Source organism: Panicum virgatum, chromosome 9N, assembly GCF_016808335.1.
Source record: "Panicum virgatum strain AP13 chromosome 9N, P.virgatum_v5, whole genome shotgun sequence".
Classification (NCBI taxonomy): domain Eukaryota; kingdom Viridiplantae; phylum Streptophyta; class Magnoliopsida; order Poales; family Poaceae; genus Panicum; species Panicum virgatum.
In genome coordinates this window covers 5627598-5651116 of record NC_053153.1, presented here as the reverse complement: position 1 = coordinate 5651116, position 23519 = coordinate 5627598, and the positions used below count along the sequence as shown (strand labels likewise).

General features: G+C 48.2%; 1 protein-coding gene across 1 annotated transcript; it reads right to left on the bottom strand.

The window, feature by feature from the left end:
• Positions 1-18874: 18874 nt before the first annotated feature.
• On the bottom strand, positions 18875-20587 carry LOC120689899. The gene has a single exon (XM_039972346.1). The coding sequence runs from the start codon at positions 20406-20408 to the stop codon at positions 19113-19115; it is 1296 nt and encodes a 431-aa protein (XP_039828280.1). The 5' UTR covers positions 20409-20587; the 3' UTR covers positions 18875-19112.
• Positions 20588-23519: the final 2932 nt, after the last annotated feature.

The window sequence follows — 23519 nt, the reverse complement described above, 5'->3', positions numbered from 1 at the left end:
AACCAATCTAATCTAATCTAGACTAGTGAGCAATGATAGGTGTGTGCACAAGATATGAAGAGCATTTGTCCATAGGGTCTAAGATCACTAAAGATGTAATCGCCGCGCAACGAAGAACGGATCTAATCTACCAAAGGTGTGTTCCAAGATCAAAACCTTTCCCTCCCGCATACTGTCATTACACGAGGATAATCGGTAACGAACAACAAGAACACAATAGTTGATGTAATCTAAGTAAATCATGCCAGAGCAAAGCAAACCCAAAGACAAGTCGCGACCTATTAATCATCAAGGTATCACCAACAAGAATCATGGTAGATCAATCTCATAAAGGATTCGGCAATTACAACTCAAGATCTCCTTACAACCCCATGAGCAAATGAGGACTTTACCCCATGAAGCTAGGCGAAGCGTAGTCGATCATAGTGACAAAATCTCCGGCAAGGGATGGATCCCTTGCTGTCCTCCAACTTGCAGCGGCGCCGAGGGACAATGAGGCCTCTGGTGTCGCCTTTCTCTTGTGTCTAACTCGAATGGATCTCTGGAAATCGTCTCTGGATGCTCTCCCTGGATGCTCTCTGCGATCCTCTCTCTTTGACGGCGGCTTCGGGGTATATATAGGCGGTTCTGGTCGGTGGTTTTGGTAAAACACAGGATAGAGTTGACGAATACTTCGCGCTGAAGAGAACTGAGGCCGATTGTGCTCCGAAACGGGCTAGGCCGGCCGGCCTAAAGGGCTGCAGGCCGACCGGCCTGGGCTCTTTCTGGCCCCTTTCGGCTCCATCTTTCGAGTGCGGGCTCTTCTCTTTATTTCTCATCTTAGCCCAGTTGTGACCCTGCGTCAAAACATCTCCGAAAATGTCCAATTTCCTGCCAAAATGCAACATGCTCCAAAATCCAAGACAAAATCAAAAACGGTCAAGTTCGGGTGCCAAGTGGCGGGTTAGTACATGAATCATCCCGAAGAATTTACCAAAACCTCTCCTAATTGTATAATAAAATGGATACTTAAGGAGCGTCAACATTCCCCCATGCTTAGCTTTTGCTCATCCTCGAGCAAATCAAATCATCAAGTCCTTCCATGGGTTGCTCGAGAGTTCTCAAACTGCAAAATTTACTTATGCAAACAAGTCTAACAATATTTCTTCAAACAAAGGTCAGAGGAGCAGCGAGGGTAATCATATCATGGGCGTTTAAAAACTCATCCAATATTACTCCACGACTCTTACCCTTAGCCGTCAACTTGAATATTGACAACACTTGCTTTTCTTGCCATCCTTGGAGGTGTTTTATTTTTTTAGTTTTCAGAAGCAAATTACCCTGCAACAAAGGTTAGACCAAAAATTCTTGCACAAGTCCTTTCATGTCTCTTGATATGTGGCTATCCTATTATTATTTGCAAACTCTCATCTCCCAAAAGTCTTTCAAGTATAAAGTGGGGCTATAGGTGAGGCTAGCAAAGTATATACATATATTGTCAAATTAAGAAAACCTTCTAATGATTGCTTACCTTCCGAGCCAATGATCATGAGAGTTTCTCCATAATGTAAGGGTTCAAGGGTAAGAAGATTTAGAATGGTGGACATGTGCAAAGGCATACAAAAAGATTGACTTCAAGGCACAAGCATCGTCCTCGTTGTCGGATTGCACATGGTTGGAATTGAGGATAATGTTCTCAAACAACAAGGTGATATCTCTTTGCACTTCTCTAACCATAGAATCCCTTCATTTATTCTTTTCTTCTCTTCTCATACACACATTTTTTCTTTCTTTCTTTCTCCCGAATTTTCTTTCTCTTTTCCGAACCTTTTCATAGGACACTTTCTATAAAACATAGATAGGCAATTCTCCGAAGTGTCTCCCTGAATTTTTGGAGACCGAGCCGAGGCCAGAGGGGCCTAGGCCGGCCGGCCTGGGGCTTTCCCAGGTCGGATTCGGTCCGTCTTTCCAGTACTCCTTCCTTTCTTCATCCCAAAATTATTTTTTATACAACTCATGCGCAGGAACAGAACATATCCTCATAATTGGGTTGTGGTCAAGGAAAAGGATAATAAACAAGATAATCTCGCGTTCGGATTTTGGAATCCGGTAGATCTCATGAGTTATTCAATGACGAATTCTCATTACTGAATATTGACGGGGCTAGCAATTCAGAGATGAAAAATATGGATATGATCATTGCTCGAAATTAAAACTCCCAAGAGAAAGAAATCCTAACTCAACTCAATGCACATCCAATGCTTATGGTGGAACGAATATAGCTTGTGGATGATAGGATTTTTACTCTCGACTTGTCAAGGACTTGATCAACCTTATATTTGTAGGGGTTTTATTATTTTTATGAAATTAAAGTCCTCCAAATCATGCCTTACTCGCAAGCGTAATCAAAACCAAGCGCTAAATCAAAGCTCAAGTGTGGGTATTAACATGGACGAATAATTTACTAAGCTCCACAAATAAGAATTAATTTTCATGACAACGCTCGTGAACAATTGCTTTAAAGAAAATAAAGTAAACTGAATGCATAAATAAAATTGCACGATCCAACAATTTAACAAAAAAACAAAGACTCTTTTTATTTTGTTTTCATGACTCAACACTAATTTAAGACTCACTCTCACACATGCGAAAAATAAAGCACACAACGCTAGATTATGACTCTCACACATGCGACTATGACTCTCACACATGCGAAATTAAAGACACACACACGACGAACTTTTGACTAAACAAAGACTAACAAACTTCAATCTACGAGCTGTCACACCTCTCCCCCATGCTTAGATTATGCGGCGCCCTCGTCGCAATGATATAAATAACGGGTGTGACGCTCGTCGGTGTTCTCAATGGCACCTAGGGCAATTGCATCTAGGGCGCCCTCCTCCTCCTTGCTTTTGTAGATCTCCGACCATCCCGAACAACTTCCTTATGTTGCGGAGAAGGAAGTTGTAATCTCTTTCGGCCATGCGTTCGATGTTGTCCATCCTTCGATCCATTGCCACGAGTTGATCGTGACACCTATCGATGGTGGCACAGAGATCCGCGATTTCATTGCAGCACTTGAAACAGCACCCGGAGTGATAGCCACCGTGGTTGGGGCTGTCGTCCTCGGGCTTGTCGTCGTCCTTCTTCTCCTTGCCGCTGTCACCTCCAGAGGGGTCGTCATCTTCTCTTCTCTCCTCTTCGGCCCACCCCGGCCAATCATCATCGTAGTCACGACCGGTGGCGCCCCATGAACCGGGGCTCATGTAGCTCTCCAAATCGATGTCCCCTGCATAGTCCTTCGGCTCCGGGGTGTGCTCGATGTAGTTTTTCCTTTTAACTCCGAGAAGGCGCAAGAAATGCCTAGGTGCGGGTGGCTCTTTGTCTTGTCGCTTCTCGCCCTCGTCTTCGTCGCTGATGACGACGACCACCCTTTGGGCTTGAGCTAGCTTCTCCTTGCACCACAGAGGGCCCTTCCCTCCGACGCTCATCCGTGCTTGGGTATTGAATTTCTTCGGAGGGGCCTTCGCTTCACATCGCTTTGCTTCAACAAGGAGGAGCGGCGCACCGGTTGCCAAGATGGGACTAGGCATCCGCTGGTTTGGCGTGGGGGTATCAGGCGCCATGCCCCCCTCCTTGATCTCCATTACTGCAATCATGGCTCTTGTGCTCGCTGGAACGGACATTGTCGATGTCTCTCACGAGGTGGTGGTGTAGATTGAAAAGTATGAGAGAATAGATCTAAACCGTGCTTCTATTTATGTCCTGAAAAGACTTGGACGAGAAGTCTAATATCTCTGCGCTTTTGGCAAGCGAAATCTATAAGGCACGGGTTTAAAATTTTCTTATCTCGTACCTACCAAAAATCGAGACCTAAACGTGTACGAGGGGGCTCAGGCCGGCCGGCCTAGGGGTGTTGGGCCGGCCGGCCCAGGGGATTTTTCGGCCCCCCTGGACTCCAGCTTTTTCCGAGGTGCCCACCAATAAATTATGAGCCTATGTTTTACTCAAAGTTCGTCCAGAATAAAAAGAAAACTACGAAAATAAAATCTAAAAGAGAATATTTACAAACTTACCTTGCTTAACGTTGTTAGGCTTGATGTTCCGGTTCTTCATCCATGGTGTATATGTCGATGTAATGAAGGGGCACGACGTCGGGCTCCAAGAATACCTTTAGTCGTTGTCCGTTCACCACATATTGGTAGCCTTTCACATCCATTATTGTCACCGCTCCCGTAGGTGAAACCGAGTGTACGACGTATGGTCCATCCCATTTGCTTTGTAATTTTCCTTTGCCAAAAAGTTTGAATCTTGAATTGTAGAGTAGGACCTTGTCTCCTTCCTTCAATTCCTTGTTTTGTAATCGCTTGTCGTACCATCTCTTCATCCTTTCTTTGTAAATTGTTGCACTATTGTACGCTTTCAATCTTAACTCCTCAAATTCGCTTATTTGGATTCTCCTTTTAATTCCAGCGGCTTCCGCATCAAAGTTCATCTCCTTCATCGCCCAATACGCCTTATGTTCTAGCTCAACCGGCAAGTGGCATATTTTTCCATAAACAAATTGATAAGGAGTCATACCAATCGGGGTTTTGTGTGTCGTACGATATGCCCATAGTGCCTCATCTAGTCTCTTCGACCAATCTTTTCCTCCTTTTATCACGGTCTTCTTTAAAATATCCTTCAATTGCTTGTTCGAAGTTTCTGCTTGTCCGTTTGTTTGGGGGTGATAAGCCGTGGACACTCTATGTTCAATTCCCAATTTCTTCAAGCATTTACCAAAGTCTTTGCCCGTGAAGTGTGTTCCTCCATCGCTTATCAAGATTCTCGTGCCGCCATATCGAGGGAAGATTACCGATTTAATCATGTGCGTAGACTCCTCAGTTGATGCCTTCCGACATGGCATAGCTTCAACCCACTTTGAAACATAGTCCACCATCACTAATATGTGCTCAAACCCATGCGAGTTCACGAATGGTCCCATGAAATCGATTCCCCAAACATCAAATAGATCTATTTGCAAATTGTAGTTCAACGGCATGGCATTCCTTTACAAGATATTCCCCGTCCTCTGGCATTCCGGACAAGTCGAAACGAATCTTTTCGCATCTTCATGCATCTCGGGCCAATAGAATCCACTAGCCCATACCTTAGCTTGAGTTCTAAAGTACCCATAATGTCCTCCATATCCCGATGAGTGACACTTTCTTAGAACTTCTTCATGTTCCTCCCTCGGTATGCATCTTCTTAGGACTCCATCTTCTCCATATCTATATAAGTATGGTGGATCCCAATAGTATTTTCTTCTTTCCGCGGCCACTCTTTTCTTTGCATTCTTTTCCAAGTGATCTAAGGGCATCCCTTTTATTGCCCTTATTATATCATTCATCCAACCATCTTTGTCGAGAATTCTATATAGGTGATCATCTCTCATTTGGTCCTCGATAGGTTCTTTTCCATCATCTCCATGGTTCATCCTTGATAGGTGGTCGGCCACAACATTCTCTGCCCCTTTCTTGTCTCTTATCTCCACATCGAATTCTTGTAGCAATAGGATCCATCGAATCAAGCGCGGCTTAGCATCTTTCTTGGACAAGAGATATTTGATTGCCGCGTGGTCGGTATAAACTATCACCTTTGAATTTACTATATATGATCTGAATTTTTCGAAGGCGAATACCACGGCAAGCAATTCTTTCTCCGTTGTTGCATAATTAACTTGGGCTTCATTGAGAGTCTTGCTTGCGTAGTAGATAGCATTTACCTTCCCCTCTTTTCTTTGTCCAAGAATGGCTCCTACGGCGTAGTCGCTTGCATCACACATGATTTCAAAAGGTAGATTCCAATCCGGAGGTTGCATGATAGGAGCACTTATGAGGGATTGCTTGAGTGTTTGAAAGGCGTGAAGACAATCACTATCGAAGATGTATTCCACATCTTTTTGGAGAAGTTGTGTCAATGGCTTGGTGATTTTTGAAAAATCCTTTATGAACCTCCTATAGAATCCGGCATGACCGAGGAAGCTCCTCAGGGATTTGATATCCGTAGGTGGTGGCAATTTCTCCACGGTTTCTATCTTTGCTTTGTCCACCTCTATCCCTCTCTTGGAGATAACATGATCGAGGACAATTCCTTCTTTCACCATGAAATGACACTTCTCCCAATTGAGCACAAGATCAACCTCTCCACATCTTTTAAGAACTTTCTCTAAATTTACCAAGCAATTTTCAAAGCTAGTACCATGCACCGAGAAATCATCCATGAATACCTCCATAATCTCTTCTATGAAATCTGAAAATATAGCCATCATGCACCTTTGAAAAGAAGCGGACGCATTGCACAATCCAAAAGGCATCCTCCGATATGCAAAAGTTCCATACGGGCAAGTAAATGTGGTCTTATGTTGATCATCCGGATGAATAGGTATTTGGAAGAATCCCGAGTATCCATCAAGGTAACAAAATTGTGAATGCTTTGCCAACCTTTCTAGCATCTCGTCAATGAATGGTAGTGGAAAATGATCCTTCCTCGTTGCCTTATTCAATTTTCTATAATCGATGCACAACCTCCATCCCGTGATGGTTCTTGGCGGTATCAATTGTTCCTTCTCATTTTTCACAACCGTGAGACCTCCTTTCTTTGGAACACAATGCACGGGGCTTACCCATTCACTATGTGGCACGGGGTATATTATTCCGGCATTCAACAATTTGATAACCTCCTTCTTCACCACATCATGCATAGCATGGCTCAACCTTTTTTGATGCTCTACCACCGGCTTGTATTGTTCCTCGAGTTGTATACGATGTGTGCAAAATGCGGGGCTAATACCTTTCAAGTCGTTAATCGAGTAGCCGATCACCTTTTTGTGCTTCTTCAATAAATTCAGCAACTTCTCCGTCTCTTTCGGGCTCAATTCGTCGCTAACAATCACCGGGAAAGTCTTGCCATCTCCCAAGAATTCATATTTCAATCCCTTGGGGAGCGGCTTCATCTCAACATCGGGCGCACCATCCTCTTCTTGATCTAACTCTCCAATGTCTTCAAATTTTTCTTCCTCCAAATTCCCATGTTGGGGCTTCAACTCTTCCATTGTTTCCACTAGTTCTCCATCTTGATCATCTTGAGCGTCCCCATTCTCCAAAGCGCGTTGGAGAGGATCCCTGAAAGAATCAATGGAACGAATGCTCTCCACCCCTTCGTTATCAAGAGGTAGAAGTGAAGCAAAAGACGGTTTTGAATGAAATTCGAAAGTGTGCTTCTCTCCATCTAGATCGAAAGTGACAATCCCTTTTCCAACATCTAGAACAGCATTTACTAATTTGAGAAAGGGTTTTCCAAGGATTATGCTTTCATGTTCATCATCACTAGCATTAATAACAAAAAAGTTAGTAGGAATTTTTTTACCTGCTATGGCAACATTTAGATTTCTAAGCGCTCCTAGCGGTTTGATTAATCTACCATCTCCCATGATCAATTTAATGATTGTAGCATCTAGGTTCGGTGTTTCGTTAAAAAGCTCAACATAAACTTTGGAACTCATCACACTAACATGGGCGCCAACGTCACATAGAACATTGCAACATTTTACTACGTCTATCATGCAATCAATACGAGGTGTGGGTGATGGATTACCTTCGCCCTGATTGCTTCCAATCGCATATACTTGGGCTATGTGCGCGTAGGGTGACGACTCCGATTTCACTCCCATGATCCTTTTGACCTCCAGCACTTTGTCCAGGTCAATCTCTTCCTCTTTTTCTTCAAAAAGTTTCCGAATAATATCACCGGCTGATTCATTGCCAAATGTATATCCCGTATGATTATCCGGCAGAAAGTCCTCCGCTATCACCTTTGCCATTCCTCGTTGATTTGGATGCGGTCTTGCTTTGTCGAACAATCTTCCGAAGTCAATTGGTATCCAATCCATTTGCTCGAATTCCCTTAGCGATTTGGTGGTGCCCATGGTTCTTCCTTTCTTTTTCGGGTCATCTTTCGTTGCACTCCGGATCGATGCTTCTTCATCGTGGTTTGTCTCTATGACTTTCCCATGCTTCGGTTGTTCTTCCCTCACTTCCGATGTCTCTTTTCTAAAAATTCCAGCAAGCACCCGCACTTGAGATTCTTCCTCGGAGCTTGCCGAATATCGTTTTTTCCAATCTCTTCGCATGGCCGCACCCTTGCTTATTTTTTGTAGGAGTTGGGCGGCTTCTGTGAGTGTATTCTCCATGAGATCTCCTCCTGCACACATTTGAACAAATTGCATGCACTCGAGGGTTAGGGAAAAATAAAAGGTATGCAAGAGTACTTTATCGGAAAATCCGAGCTTCGGTCCTTGTTCAATCAATCCATTGAATCTATCCCATGCTTGATCTATCCCTTCTTTTTCTCCTTGCACGAAGTTGATCACTTGCTTCTGAATATATTGAACCTTGCTTAACGGAAAGAACCGCTCGCAAAATTTCTTCATCAAGTCATCCCAATTTCCTTTTACCCCGAAGGATGCAAGTGCAAACCATGTTCTCGCTTCTTCCGCAAGTGAGTATGGGAAAAGATTTCATCTAAACCAAGCTAGCGGAACTCCGTCTTGTTGTACCGTGTTGCATAGCATTGTGAACCACTTGATATGTCTATATGGGTTGTCCGTCTCATCTCCTCTAAAGGGGTTTGCCGCCGCCATCTTGGTGATTTGAGGCTTGATCTCGTACTCGGTGGCTCGCAACACCGAATCTGATTTTTGCATGTCGAAGTCCTCCGATCGCGGGCTTGCATAATCCCTTAGTGATTTTTCTCCTTCCTCCACGTGTTGAATGAGATGGGGCATCTAGACAATCAAAACAAAAAAACAAAAATTTTCTAGGGAAAAGGTTAGGTGTTAGTAACCAACAAAATTAATACAAAGTTAAACGTAGCAAAATTGCTTGTTCCCCGGCAACGGCGCCAGAAAAGCTTGTTGACGCTCCTTAGAGCGCTAATTTACGTACCGCAAGCGCACAGATCGTCTAGTTTTTCCCTTAGAGTATTCCCCCAAGGTTTATCAATCCACGGAACAAGTGTATTACTATGCTTAACTAAGCACTAATGACGTTGGTGAAAGATCTATATTGAGTGATTGAGTGTGAAATAGATCTAATCTAACCAATCTAATCTAATCTAGACTAGTGAGCAATGATAGGTGTGTGCACAAAATATGAAGAGCATTTGTCCATAGGGTCTAGGATCACTAAAGATGTAATCGCCGAGCAACGAAGAACGGATCTAATCTACTAAAGGTGTGTTACAAGATCAAAACTTTTCCCTCCCGCATACTGTCACTACACGAGGATAATCGGTAACGAACAACAAGAACACGATAGTTGATGTAATCTAAGTAAATCATGCAAGAGCAAAGCAAACCCAAAGCCAAGTCGCGACCTATTAATCATCAAGGTTTCACCAACAAGAATCATGGTAGATCAATCTCATAAAGGATTCGGCAATTACAACTCAAGATCTCCTTGCAACCCCATGAACAAATGAGGACTTTACACCATGAAACTAGGCGAAGCGTAGTCGATCATGGTGACGAAATCTCCGGCAAGGGATGGATCCCTTGCTGTCCTCCAACTTGCAGTGGCGCCGAGGGATGATGAGGCCTCCGGTGTCGCCTTTCTCTTGTGTCTAACTCGAATGGATCTCTGGAAATTGTCTCTGGATGCTCTCCCTGGATGCTCTCTGCGATCCTCTCTCTTTTACGGCGGCTTCGGGGTATATATTGGCAGTTCTGGTCGGTGGTTTTGGTAAAACACAGGCTAGGGTTGACGAATACTTTGCGCTGAAAAAAACTGAGGCCGATTAGGCTCCGAAACGGGCTAGGCCGGCCGGCCTAAAGGGCTCCAGGCCGGCTGGCCTGGGCTCTTTCTGGCCCCTTTCGGCTCCATCTTTCGCGTGCGGGCTCTTGTCTTTATTCCTCATCTTAGCCCCGTTGTGACCCTGCGGCAAAACATCTCCGAAAATGTCCAATTTCCTGCCAAAATGCAACATGCTCCAAAATCCAAGACAAAATCGAAAACGGTCAAGTTCGGGTGCCAAGTGGTGGGTTTGTACATGAATCATCCCGAAGAATCCTCCTAATTGTATAATAAAATGGGTACTTAAGGAGCGCCAACACTCGCCCTGGGCCCCAGCCCGAAGGATGCGCAGAAATAGGCTGTTCGGTACCGTAGCTCACTTTTTTAGTGCAAAGTCATAGCCGTGACTGTTTATTCCATGGGCTGGGTGGCCTCGTAGATGCCTAGCAGGATGGCGAAGATGCTGGATGTGCTTCGGACGCAAAAAAACGGCCATTGAAAGGGCTCGCCCTGGGCCCCAGCCTGAAGGAAGCGCAGAAATAGGCCTTTCGGTACCGTAGCTCGCTTTTTTTAGTGCAAAGTCATAGCCGTGACCATTTTTTTCATGGGCCGGGCATCCTCGTAGATGCCTAGCGGGATAGCGAAGATGCCGGAGGTGCTTCGGATGCAAAAAAAAAATGTCCATTGAAAGGGCTTGCCCCAAGCCCCAGTCCGAAGGATGCGCAGAAATAGGCCGTTCGGTACCGTAGCTCGCTTTTTTAGTGCAAAGTCATAGCCATGACCATTTTTATGGGCCGTGTGGCCTTGTAGATGCCTAGCGGGATGGTGAAGATGTCGGACGTGCTTTGGACGCAAAAAAACGACCATTGAATGGGCTCGCCCTGGCCCCAGCCCGAAGGATGCACAGAAATAGGTCGTTCGGTACCGTAGCTCGCTTTTTTAGTGCACAGTCATAGCCGTGGCCATTTTTTCGTGGCCCCGGCAGCCTCGTAGATGCCTAGCGGAATGGCAAAGATGCCGGACATGCTTTGGATGCAAAAAAAATAGCCATTGAAAGGGCTCGCCCTGGGCCCCAGCCCGAAGGATGCGCAGAAATAGGTTGTTCGGTACCTTAGCTCATTTTTTTAGTGCAAAGTCATAGCCGTGGCAGTTTTTTTCATTCACCAGGTGGCCTCGTAGATGCCTAGCGGGATGGCGTAGATGCCAGACATGCTTCCGATGCAACAAAAAAAAAGGCCATTGAAAGGGCTCGCCCTGGGCCCCAGCCCAAAGGATGCACAGAAATAGGCCGTTCGGTACCGTAGCTCGCTTTTTTAGTGCAAAGTCATAGCTGTGACCATTTTTTTGTGGGCCGGGTGGCCTCGTTGATGCCTAGCAGGATGGCAAAGATGCTGGACGTGCTTCGGACGCAAAAAAAACGGCCATTGAAAGGGCTCGCCCTGGGCCCCAGCCCGAAGGATGCGCAGAAATAGGCCGTTCGGGACCGTAGCTCGCTTGTTTAGTGCAAAGTCATAGCCGTGATCTTTTTTTCATGGGCCGGGTGTCCTTGTAGATGCCTAGCGGGATGGCAAAGATGCCGGATGTGCTTCGGATGCAAAAAAAAAAACGGCCATTGAAAGGGCTCGCCGTAGGCCCTAGCCCGAAGGATGCGCAGAAATAGGCCGTTCGGTACCGTAGCTCGCTTTTTTAGTGCAAAGTCATAGCCGTGACTGTTTTTTCATGGGCTGGGTGGCTTCGTTGATGCCTATAGGATGGTGAAGATGTCGGACATGCTTTGGACAGAAAAAAAAACGGCCATTGAAAGGGCTTGTCCTGGCCCCCAGCCTGAAGAATGAGCAAAAATATGTCGTTCGGTACCGTAGGTCGCTTTTTTAGTGCAAAGTCATAGCCGTGACCGTTTTTTCATGGGCCGGGTGGCCTCGTTGATGCCTAGTGGGATGGTGAAGATGTCAGACGTGCTTCGGACACACAAAAAAGGCCATTGAAAGGGCTCGCCCTGGGCCCCAGCCCGAAGGATGCGCAGAAATAGGCCATTCGGTACCGTAGCTCGCTTTTTTATTGCAAAGTCATAGCCGTGACCATTTTTTTCGTGGGCCGGGCAGCCTCGTAGATGCCTAGCGGGATGGCGAAGATGCCGGATGTGCTTTGGACACAAAAAAACGGCCATTGAAAGGGCTCGCCCTGGCCCCAGCCCGAAGGATGAGCAGAAATAGGCCGTTCGGTACCGTAGCTCGCTTTTTTAGTGCAAAGTCATAGCCATGACCGTTTATTTCGTGGGCCGGGCAGCCTCGTAGATGCCTAGCAAGATGGCGAAGATACTGGATGTGCTTCGGACGCAAAAAAAAACAGCCATTGAAAGGGCTCGCCCTGGGCCCCATCCCGAAGGATGCGCAGAAATAGGCCGTTTGGTACCGTAGCTCGCTTTTTTAGTGCAAAGTCATAGCCGTGACCGTTTATTTCATGGGTGTTGGAATTTACTAACGTTATCACTAGAAATAGATGTAGAACCTATCCCCGGCAACGGTGCCAGAAATACTTGTTGGAATTTACTAACGTCGTCACTAGAAATAGATGTAGAACCTATCTCCGTCAACGGCACCAGAAATTCCAGGGGGTATATCTTTTGACTATTGGTAATTCCGCAAGCGCACAGAATATACCGATGTAGCACTTCACCCGGGAGTATTCCAGGGTATTGTTATTTATATTTAGCCCAAGGGAAGCAAAAGCTAGGAAAGAGTAATAGAAGGGTGATCTTTATGTCTACTACAACTTAGCACCAACTAGTGTAAGGGGGTAACGAAGGTGTGATAGGAAGGGATGATGATGCAACAAGGTAAATGCAGCTCAAAATAGTTAGCGAGGTAAATCTATGTGGGGAGATATCGAGAGAGTATAGGATTCCTAAGTTACTTACTCTATCCTCATGAATCTAGTCCGATCATATGGTAGGACACACAAGTTGAGGTCACATGACAAGTATGCTAGGCAGCAGGTGAGAAGTGGGGAGTGAAACCGCCACTTAACAAGCCACTATTTTACTGGGGCCTTACCTTTTAAGAACTTGCCTATAAACACGTGGTGGATTACGAAGACTAGACAGGGCTGTCACCACCTGCTAGCTACCACAAACAATCCGTGCAGCAAGCGGCAACCACAGGCAAGATCGAGTCTAAGCACCACGCTTACACTTTCTCTCACTACTCTAGTTACATATGCATAGATCAACTAGAGCACCTCTTGCGAGACGATGATCGCATACAGGCGTGGATTCAGAAGAGAACCAGGGTTTGAGCAACAACTAGTATCAACAACCTATGAACGGCTATATCACAACAATTATAGACTAGAGAACTAGACTAAAGTTGTACTAAGTAAATAATAAATAAGTAATACTCAAATGTAGAAATTACTATATAAAGTATGAACTAGAGTAAAGTAGAGCAAGAATATATATGCATAAATGAATAGAGTCTTACAAGAGAAAAGATACAAGATTATACTAGAGAGTCTAGAAGACCAGCTCCAAAATCCCGAGCAAAGCTCACTACTCAACTCTAATCTCCCACACTAGAAATACCTACACTACTAAGATAAAGTGGAGCTACACTACTTGAAGCTTGCAACCATCATGAATGGAGAAGAGGGGGGTGACCCTCTATTTATAGTGGAGGTGGAGTAGGGGCTACTCCACTGCCACGTCATTGATCCGCGTGATCACCATTCTTCACCCTTGGATCAAACCGCCATTGGATGGACGAATCTGATTGAGCACGTGTTCCATGCTAACATGCAAGGTCGGTGGAGGAGTTTGGGCCAAGCTGGGTAGGTTGGTCGACCCCCATATTGGGCCCTGGGCCACTCCTTTCGTTCTGAAACTTGTCCCATGTGTCATAGAGCTGGAATGGAGGTTTTCTAGCCAAAGTGGTGAGGTCGGCCGACCTACCAAGTTGGGCTTAAACCCATCCCAACACCTTCTAGAATGTGTTCCCACAAGTTGGGCTTGATCCCCACATGTCATAGGGGGGTCGGCCGACCCCACTCCTTGCCCTGTGGGACCTCTGCTCTGCTCTAGGAGTTGGTCCACCAGTCAGTGACTTGATCAAGCAGGTGCAACTCATTGTTTCGTCCAGATTTGTTCCTTTGATCCATGTGATGCCTTGATGGACCAATGAGATTGCTTCTATGGATGTTGCATGGATTGGTGATGTGGTGGGTGACATGGCTTGACATGGCATGATGTGGCATGACACATAGACTCCATGTGTCAGGTCTAGTAAACCTTGCTCTTTATGTGTAAAATGTGTCATAAATGCCTTGTTTGCAAAGTCCTGCAGGAAAATACTCCAAGTACAAGTGGAACTAGTTATTGGGCAAAAATATGTCGTTTTTCCTTCCAAACCGAGGATATTGACAGTGTTTTGAGGGTATAAAATAGGGGTATTTTCACAGTCAACAAGATCCCCCAAGCTTAACCTTTGCTAGTCCCGAGCAAAGAATTAAGACTTAGTCTCAGTGGATCAGGAGTTGCTACTATGCTTTACATTTCCATAGTACTATGTGCACAACAAAAGACTTCTCTTTGAATGGAAAATTTAGCAATATTGAAAGACTCACCCTTGTTACCTTAGTCCTCCGTGGGGCGTATGGCTTTCTTCCTTGTCTTTGGTAGTAAGGGATAGACCACCTTTGACTTAAGCACTACTTTTCTCATTCCTCACAAGTTTCATGTTGGAGTGTTTTGCAAAAAAAAATTCAAAAGAAAACTTAATTTTCCTCAAATGGTGCTCTCTTGGTCACTCGGCTGGTGATGGTTTTCCTCACCAAGGCACATATAAAGTTGCCTTCTCATCCTACATCTAAATGGCTTATGTGGAGTTCGGGTAGGGGAAGACTATGGCATACTTACTTTGCACATGTTGTAATGTCAAAGCTTGGATCCAAGGAGGGAAATGTCATGCTCTAAGATCAAGTTAGTGCAAGTGTGTGGAAAATGGTGAAGTAATGATACTCCTTTATTTGACTAGTGATCTCTCTTTCTAACTTAGCATTGTGAGACATGGCTATCTTTCTTTTCTTTTCTTTTCAAGAGCTTTTGCTCTCTTTTTTTCTTTATATACCATGGACTTGCACATGTCTACTTTTCTTTTTCTTTTTCTTTTGCATAGCCATTGTCTCTTTTATCAAATATATAACTAGAGAGATCATGAACTTTTGAAACATGAAGTATATTTACTTAGTGGAAAGGATGGATGGATGGCATGTTGTTGCTTACTTCCAGTGTAGAAGCAGCAGGTGAATATGTGGTGTGTACGTGCACTTGATCTAATGAGCAGAGTGGGCCGTACGGTAGAGTTACTAATGCAAAGGGAACCAAGGTTTTTTTCCCCGACCGGTTTACCCAAACCGGCGCCCAGCGGTTCCGGTTTACCGGACTGGTTTGACCGGTTACCGGTAGAAACCGGTCAAATTCAAATTTGAATTCAAAAAACTCAGTTCAACCGGTTCGTACCGGTATACCGACCGGTTAGACCGGTTTACCAGTCGGTTTGACCGGTTTACCGGCCGGTTTGACCGGTTTGTATTCAAATCCAAATTTAAAATTGCATGTGTAACCGGTTTGGACCGGTATACCGGCCGGTTAGACCGGTTTACCAGCCGGTTTGACCGGTTTACCGGCCGGTTTTACCGGTTTACCAAGTGGACCTTAATGGACCATCTCATTTTTTCTTTTTCTTTTTTGTTTTAACTTTAAATGCCCGAAAAGTATGTTAAACAAACGAATTTTTGAGAAAATTTGACACCATTAGATTCGTCGCACCTTGAAGTATTTTTAGGAATTTTTTTTGGGAATTTTCATTTTTTTGAATTCAAATTTGAATTTTGAATTTGGGCCAGTTTGGTACCGGCCCAAACCGGAACCGGACCGGACCGGTTTGACCGGTTAAGGTGAACCCTGAAGGTAACTGCTCCAAATTCACACGAGTCCCCAACAACAAGGCCACAAATCCCAATTCCAAAACCCTCTTTCTCCGTCCCGTCCCACCCCATCGCCGGCGATCTCCTTCGCCGCCAGTCATCGTAGCTGCAACAAACAAACTCTGGTAGCCGTGGCAAACGAACTTGCGGCAAAGCTCTTGCCGCCCTTTCATAAAAGAACTCTGAAAGCGGACTTTGAACCCTGCTGCCGCTTTCTTCCGCGGCACAACAGTCGCTCTCTTCCATGTCAGAACCACTATCAATGCCATCGTAGCTGCGACGAACGAACCCTGCGAGCTGCGGCAGACGAACTTGGGGCAAAGCCGCGTTGACATCAGCAGCAACCTCCTCTTCCATGTCGGAGCCACTATCAATGTCATCGTAGCTGCGACCGACAAACTCCGGTCGCTGGTTTTCAGCGTAGTCATGGCCATACTCCGGATCAGCATCAGTAGCAACCTCATCGCCGCTCTCTTCCACACAATCTTCTTCCTCGGTGCCGCTCTCTTCCACACAATCTTCTTCCTCGCTGCCACTCTCTTCCACCTCCGAACCTTCAATGCCGTCCTCCTCGCCACATTCCTCGCCGCAGTGGCATTCTTCCATGCGGCAACTGTCATCAATGCCGTCGTACTCGCGACGAACGGGCTCCGAGCTCCCCTCTTCTTCCATGTCAGTGTCAGTATCGCTGTCATCAAGTTGATGATCCTCACCAATCCAGAAATACAGTGGAGCAGGAACCTCGATGCCTGTGGCTTGCTCAACATTGTGGGTGGTGCACGTCCTGGCAGAGGGTACAGTGTCATCATCAGATTCGTCAATGTCGTCGTACGAGCGGCCAGGGAATGCTGGTTCTTTCCTTCTGTTGTCGTCGGCGTCGATTGCTGTGAGTATGGTCGCCGGGATCTCGAAGCAGTCTTCGCTGGAGCTCTCGCCATCGACGCCTTCCTCCTCCCCCTCCTCTGAGATTTCAGTGTCCTCCTCGCCAGAGCTCTCGTCGTCGTTCTCCTCCTCCTCGCCAGAGCTCTCGGCATCTTCCTCCTCCACGCCACCGGCCACCTCCGGCAGCGCCTTGCACGGCGAGACAGTGGCCCCCGACGCCGGACACGTACGAGGCGCTTCTACGGAGCTCCCCGTGTCGTCGTGCTCCCCAACCTCGGACTCGCAATCCTCTTCGTGTGTCACCGCGTCGCCGTCGTCCATCTCCCCAGCGCCTCGGCTGCAGGCGGCGGCGCCGAAGAGGACTTGCCGGATCGTGCTTTCGTCGAGAAAGTTCGAGCCGCCGCCCGTGGAAGAAGAAGAAGCCGAGAACGCCTCGCTGTAGGATACCACCCTGAAGAACCCTGGCAGCGCCGGTCGTGGCACGGCCACCATCGCCGGCGCGTAGCTGACGACGCCGCCGGCTTGGGAGACGGCGGCGCCAGCGGGCCGGTCGACTCTGCGGGCGCGCACGATCGCGAACCCGCTGTCGCTGCCGTCCTCAGAGGCGCTGTCGCTGCCGCTGGGGACCCGCACACGGCAGCCGCCATCGTCGCCGTCGCTTCCGCTCCCGTCGCCGTCGCGCACAAGAACCCAATCCATGGCCGGCCTGCGTCAACTCGCGAAACACCAACTCGATCGACGAAGCAAAATAGTTGCGTAAATTTGCGTAGAGCTTGTTTGATTTAATTCAGAGGGCGTGCATATATTCGGTCGGGCGCCATGGATTCGACATTCGAGTCGGACCCAGCCCTCAGAGGAGTTCCTTTCCTGTCGCGGCCGGCTGACACGTCCGAGCAGGGATCGGGAAGGTGGAGCCCACGAGACGTGTGGGGGAGGAGCCCGCATGCAAATCGGAACTAAAGAGAAGACAGGAAAATTTCTACTTGCGTTCGGATTTTTTTTCTATTTCATAATCCGAAAAAATCGAAATAACACACACAGGGCTTCTTTTCATCAATCAAAGTATGTAAACCGGATATCTTTTCTCTCTCTCCGATTTGATTCTGTGACCATTTTTCTAAGCTGGCAGTGGTTTTGCCACATCATCGGTTTTGCACAAATAGGACATGACACCATCATAATCAGTGTTAATGTGTTGGCTTGGACATCATCGTATTTGTTTTTTATTAAGAAAAATAATCAAATGTTATTGAGTAAACTTTTAAAAAATCTATATAGGTTGTGTTTAGTTCGCGAAAAGTTTGGATTTTGGTATTGTAGCACATTTCGTTGTTATTTGGTAATTAATATCAAATTATGGACCAATTAAGCTTAAAAGATTCGTCTCGTATGAAACAATTAAATTGTGTAATTGATTATTTTTTCCAACTGTATTTAATGCTTCATGCATGTGTCTGAGGATTCGACGTGACGATTACTGTAGAGAATTTTTTGGGAACTAAACAGTGACATAGGTTGTAGACTACCACAACATTATCACAGAAGCTGTTTTGACATCACGAACTTCCTCTTTGTAACACCGTAGTAAAAAAAACCTCCCTCCATTCCAAACTGTGAGTTATTTTAACTTTTCTATATACAAGATTATGTATTTATCTAGAAAAATCAAAATAATCTATAATTTGAAACGGATGGAGTAACAGTCGTAGATTATTAAGAAAATTGTCATTTTTTAATAAGTTGTCAAAATACTTTGAAAGTTTTTAAAATTTATGCAACTTCATAGAAAAATCAACTCTCATCAATAGGATCGGTGCAAGTAGAATGCTGCCAGCAGGAATAAGATCTAGCTGCCGACTATATTGCTAGCACTGATTGGAATGCTGCCAATGAGTCGTTGCTGCGTGTTAGTAACAACTACTAGTCTACTACTGATTTTACTTTATTAGCAGCATGGTTGCCATCACAGTTCGCTTTATTCCACTCCCACTTTCATTTCACCGCAGAGTGCGTTACAGGTCGGTGCAAGTACACGGCAGCGTGACTCGGAAATTGGAATCAGTCTTTCACGGCACAATGGACTGACTTTTTATGAACTCACACCAATCATATCGCTGTTAGAACAAACAATACATCCATCTTGTCTCTTAGAGCATGGGAAAACGACGAACGTCCACATCCTAGTAGAGAGACAATGAAACTAAAGTCACAAAATCAACTTTGTAATTCAACTCGTGTGAATAATTTGCGCAAAAAATTGTCACACATATATAGCACAAGAAGCAGGTTCGGGTTGATTATGTACAGCTAGCAGCTCAGACGACAGTTGATTTCTCAACGAAATCATGCTCAAGAACGAGCTTGATTATTCTCTAGATCTAAGAGCATCTCAAGCAGATTACTCACGCACGCCGGGCACTGAAAATTCCGCTCAACAAGCTACGATGCGACCTCCTGATCGTCCGGCGGCTCCATGAGCACCACGCGCGCGACCAGCGCGAGCGTGTTGGTGTGCGCGGCGTACGCCACCGCGCCCCAGTCAGCGCCGGCCGGCTGTTCCGGCAGGAGGGCCTCGCGTCGCCGCCGCGTCACCGTGTCGAACGCCACCATGCGCCTGCCGGACAGCAGCACCACATCCACCTCGGCGCCCTGGAACGGCAGCAGCCGCACGTCGTCGCGCGGCATCCGAAACCTGCCCGCCGCGACAGTGATAGCCCCCGTGCGATCCTGCTCTGCCCGATTCTCCGCCTCGTCGTCGGAGGAGGAGCTATCCGGTTGCCAGGGTCGCTGCTGCAGTATCTCGGCGACGGAGACCGTCGCGGCCACATCCCAGCCACCGTGCCCGTCCAGCCGGAACACCACGACGTCGTCGTCGGCGAGTACGGCGCAGTGGAGCCTGCCCGCGGCGGAGCCGATCTCCCAGTGGGCGCTGTCTCCGGGGCACACCGCCAGCTCGACGCGCCCGGTGACGGGGGAGTACCCGACCGCGGTGCCGATGCTCGTCCGCCACCACGCCATCCCGCCTGCCGCCACACCCGACGACGGGATGAGCCCCTCGGCGGGCGCGACGGCGTCGGCGACCCACCACGCGCCGGTCACGGACGTGAACACCGCGAAGCAGTAGATGCCGGAGCCCGGCGCGGACTCGAAGGCGCAGACGAGCGTGAAGTCGCCGCCGAAGTTGTAGACGCCGGCGTCGAAGACGACGACGATCGCGGGGCGGGGCCAGGTGATCCGGCACGGCGGGCACGGGACGCCCTCCCAGGACCCCGTCGCCGGGTTGCACACGAAGTAGGCGTCGTCGGCGGGTGAGAAGCAGCACGCGACCCCGTGCGACGAGGACAGCACGGCGGGGGCCGGCGAGGCCGGGAGGAACGCGAGGGGCGGGGATGGCACCGTGTCGGCGGCGTCCAGGGGGAGGAACAGGAGCCCCGGGTCGGGCGCGGCGACGAAGAGCCCCGAGGCCCTGCGCGGCGCGGCGGCGTGCGCGACGGCGAAGAGCGGGGTCGCGAGCGCCCGCGCCCAGGACGGGTGCACGAGGCGGAGGCGCGCGGCGGCGGCCGGCGGGAGGTGCACGAGCGCGTGGTCCCGGAGCACGTCGGCCAGCGGCGCCCGGACGGCGCGCACGATTGCGCCCACGCGCTCCCGCAGCCGCCGCCGCGCCGCCTCCCGGCACGCCCGCAGCTTCTCGGCGCCGTCGCCCGGCGCCGCCGCGTCCGCACCGGGGCCGGACATGGCCGGTGGGCGACGGATCGCTGCCTGCCTGGACTGGAGGATCCTGCCGGAAGCCCGCGGGGCGCGGACGCCGCAACCGCCGGCCGGCTTGGAAGTGGGCCGGTGTATCGCTCGCTGCTCGTCGCTTCGTCAGTCCACGGGTAGTGGACGCGGACGTGGGCGTGGGGATCCCGGAAGTTTCACGGGCGTTTCGGTTTCGTTGCGGCCAAGGTATTGCGCGGCGCGGGCAGGCGGGCGCGCGGGGGCCCGCGTTGACGCGCGCCGAGGGGTCCGATCAATGCAGCGGTCTGGAGAGAGAGGGGTTAGGTTCCTTGCCTTGTCGTAGTGGCCTTGTTTCTTATTTAGTTCCCAAAAAATACACAAAATTTTTCACTAACGCACGTCACATCGAATCTTTCGATATATGGATGGAGTATTAAATATAATTAAAAATATAACTAATTGTACAGTTTGGTTGTAAATGACAAGACGAATCTTTCGAGACTAATTACTCCATAGTTAGACAATAGTTGCCAAATAAAATCGAAATGTGCTACAGTAACTTTTTCGCGAACTAAACACAGCCAGACTGGTCTCGGACTCTGTCTTCACGGTGGTTCTGCGGCTGCCATCGGATCTCATCGACTTGGAAAATATGGCGGCGCCACCGCGCAAGAGGGTCGGGGGGGGGGGGGGGGGGGTTCACTGGCTCACTGCCGGCGGCGCGGCGCGCGCGTTCTTTCCACAATGGACTCACAGTTTTTGAGCTGCTCGTCTTCCCGGGCTCACTGGGAGGTTTGGGCCTGTAGGCGGCGGATGGGCTGGCGTGTTGGGCTACATCTCTTCCCGGCCTTGTCCTCTCTGTACAAGCACAGTTTTTGAGCTGCTCGTGGCACATTTGAAGGTTTTTTTTGCTAAATTTTTTTGGAATCTATAAACAAAGAAACTGCAAGATACGCAGCAGATCGGCCATAGATCGAACCGATGCACTTGTCTCCGAAAGAAAACGACCCCAGCCATGTCGACGAGACGCGAACTCGATCTCACGGGCCCGAGCAACCCTGCCGCTTCAATCAAGCGCGTGCGCCTGCGTGCGTCTAGCCCACGCCGCTACGGGCCGACGGTGCAGCCCCCGCCGCCGCCGCCTCAGCCACTTCTGGTAGATCTCCAGCTCGAGATCGTCGCGCGCTCGGACGACGTCACGACCGTCGTCCGGTGCGCCGCCACATCCAAGGCCCTCCGCCGCGCCATTCTCGAGCCGGCCTTCCGGGGCCGCCTCGCGCGCCTCGCCGAGGCCGGTAGTAACGCCGGCGGCTCCGACCCCGACCTCCTCGTGGCTGTCTCGTACCGGATCCGCAAGCACGCCGGCGCCGGCAGCGACAGGGATCGCACCGTCGCGCGGGCATCGCCGCACCTCCGGTTCAACGGCGGCCTGCTGAGGTCGTTCAAGCCCGCGTCCTCGCGCGACGGGCTCCTCGTCCTGTGGGCTGTGGCGGAACCACGCTCCCGAGGACGGCGCGTCCTGCTTCCGGAACAGCAGGCACAGAGTCGAGGTGGAGCTACGCGTCTGCAATACCAAGTCACCTCCTGTGACAGAACCGCCAAGTTAAACGGCTTAATTAAGCGTAATGGCCATCATCTAAACGCATCAGGCGCATTAGCTTAATTAAGTGTAACCTGACAGCCTGTTTCCAACCCACAGGCCGACCGAAACACACCAGAAGTCTCGCGCGACGGCGAGCACAGACGGTACCAGCATAATATATTTTCACAAAATAGATAATAACATAAATATTTACAAAACAACTTTAAATTTAGAATTTACATAAAATAAATGACAGCAGCGGAAGAGAATATGATCTGAGAGAAGGAAATTTGATTGAGAACCAATAAAACAAAACGATAACTATGAACACGTGAGGACGTCACATCGAGCCCACTGATGCGAATCCTGGTTAGCTTTTATACCTGAAACAGTGTAAACAACAAACCCTGAGTATACTAATACTCAGCAAGACTTACCCGACCAGTGGATATAACTTAGCCCACATATCTAGACATGCAAGGCATTTGGCTGGTGGTTTATTTTGCAGAAAAAAAAACAACTAAGGTAATTCCTTACTTTCATTATTTTAGCTCCAGGTTCTATATAAATTAACTCTCATCTAATATTTGCATAGACCTACTTTAGCAATCATGGTGATGCAAGCAAAATAATTCAATGAGATCAATATTTTATATAAACATACCTAACTCACATTCTACATTTTTGCTACGGTGTGACAAAGAGACCAAGGCCCTCATAACCGCGAGACACGGCGAATCGATCCGATTTAACCTTGCAAGGTGGACCTAACCAACACGGCACGTATTTGCCCCGTCGGACAATACAAACCAACCATTCCCCTCCCCGCCTCGAACTACAGGAACCAGCCCAACGACATATGGTCAGCCGAGCTCAACGTGAGACCACCAAAAGTAAACATCTGCATCCCAATTCTCCGCGACTACTCGACTCGCCCCAGGAGTTGGGTGCGGGTTCCTGTACTTTCGAAGTAAGGCAGTACTCGGCTTACCGGTTTCGACTACCTCCTACTCCCGGCATGAGGTTAGTACAGTTCAATCCCCGATCAGCACTGCCACAACGACCGGTCCTTGATCGACACAGGCGGGGCTAAGACAACCAGGAACCCTGTCCTGCTGCCATACCTAAACATCATCATTCCCCCGTCCGGTCTCAAATTTTCATTCATTCCATATTGCATTCCATATCTCATATACTGGAATATAAAGATAACTATAAATCTCGCGAGTAACCGGAAATTACTCGACTTTTGCCCTATAGCTCGCGAGTGACAGGAAGTCACTCGACTTCTATCGAGAAGTATTAAGCATAGCATTTCTATCGTCCTATACATGCTAGTATAATTCAGGGAAACCTAGGAATCATGCAACTAGGGTTCCAATCAACTCCTGAAACGTAATGCACCAGTAATAAATACATATATAGGTGTCATAATTTCAAATAATAAGATGTGCACCGGGGCTTGCCTGAGGGTAACACTAAGTTAGTGTTAATACTAGCAAGGCCTTGGGCCCTTCCGACCATTGGGCCGGGTCTTCCCGAATTCC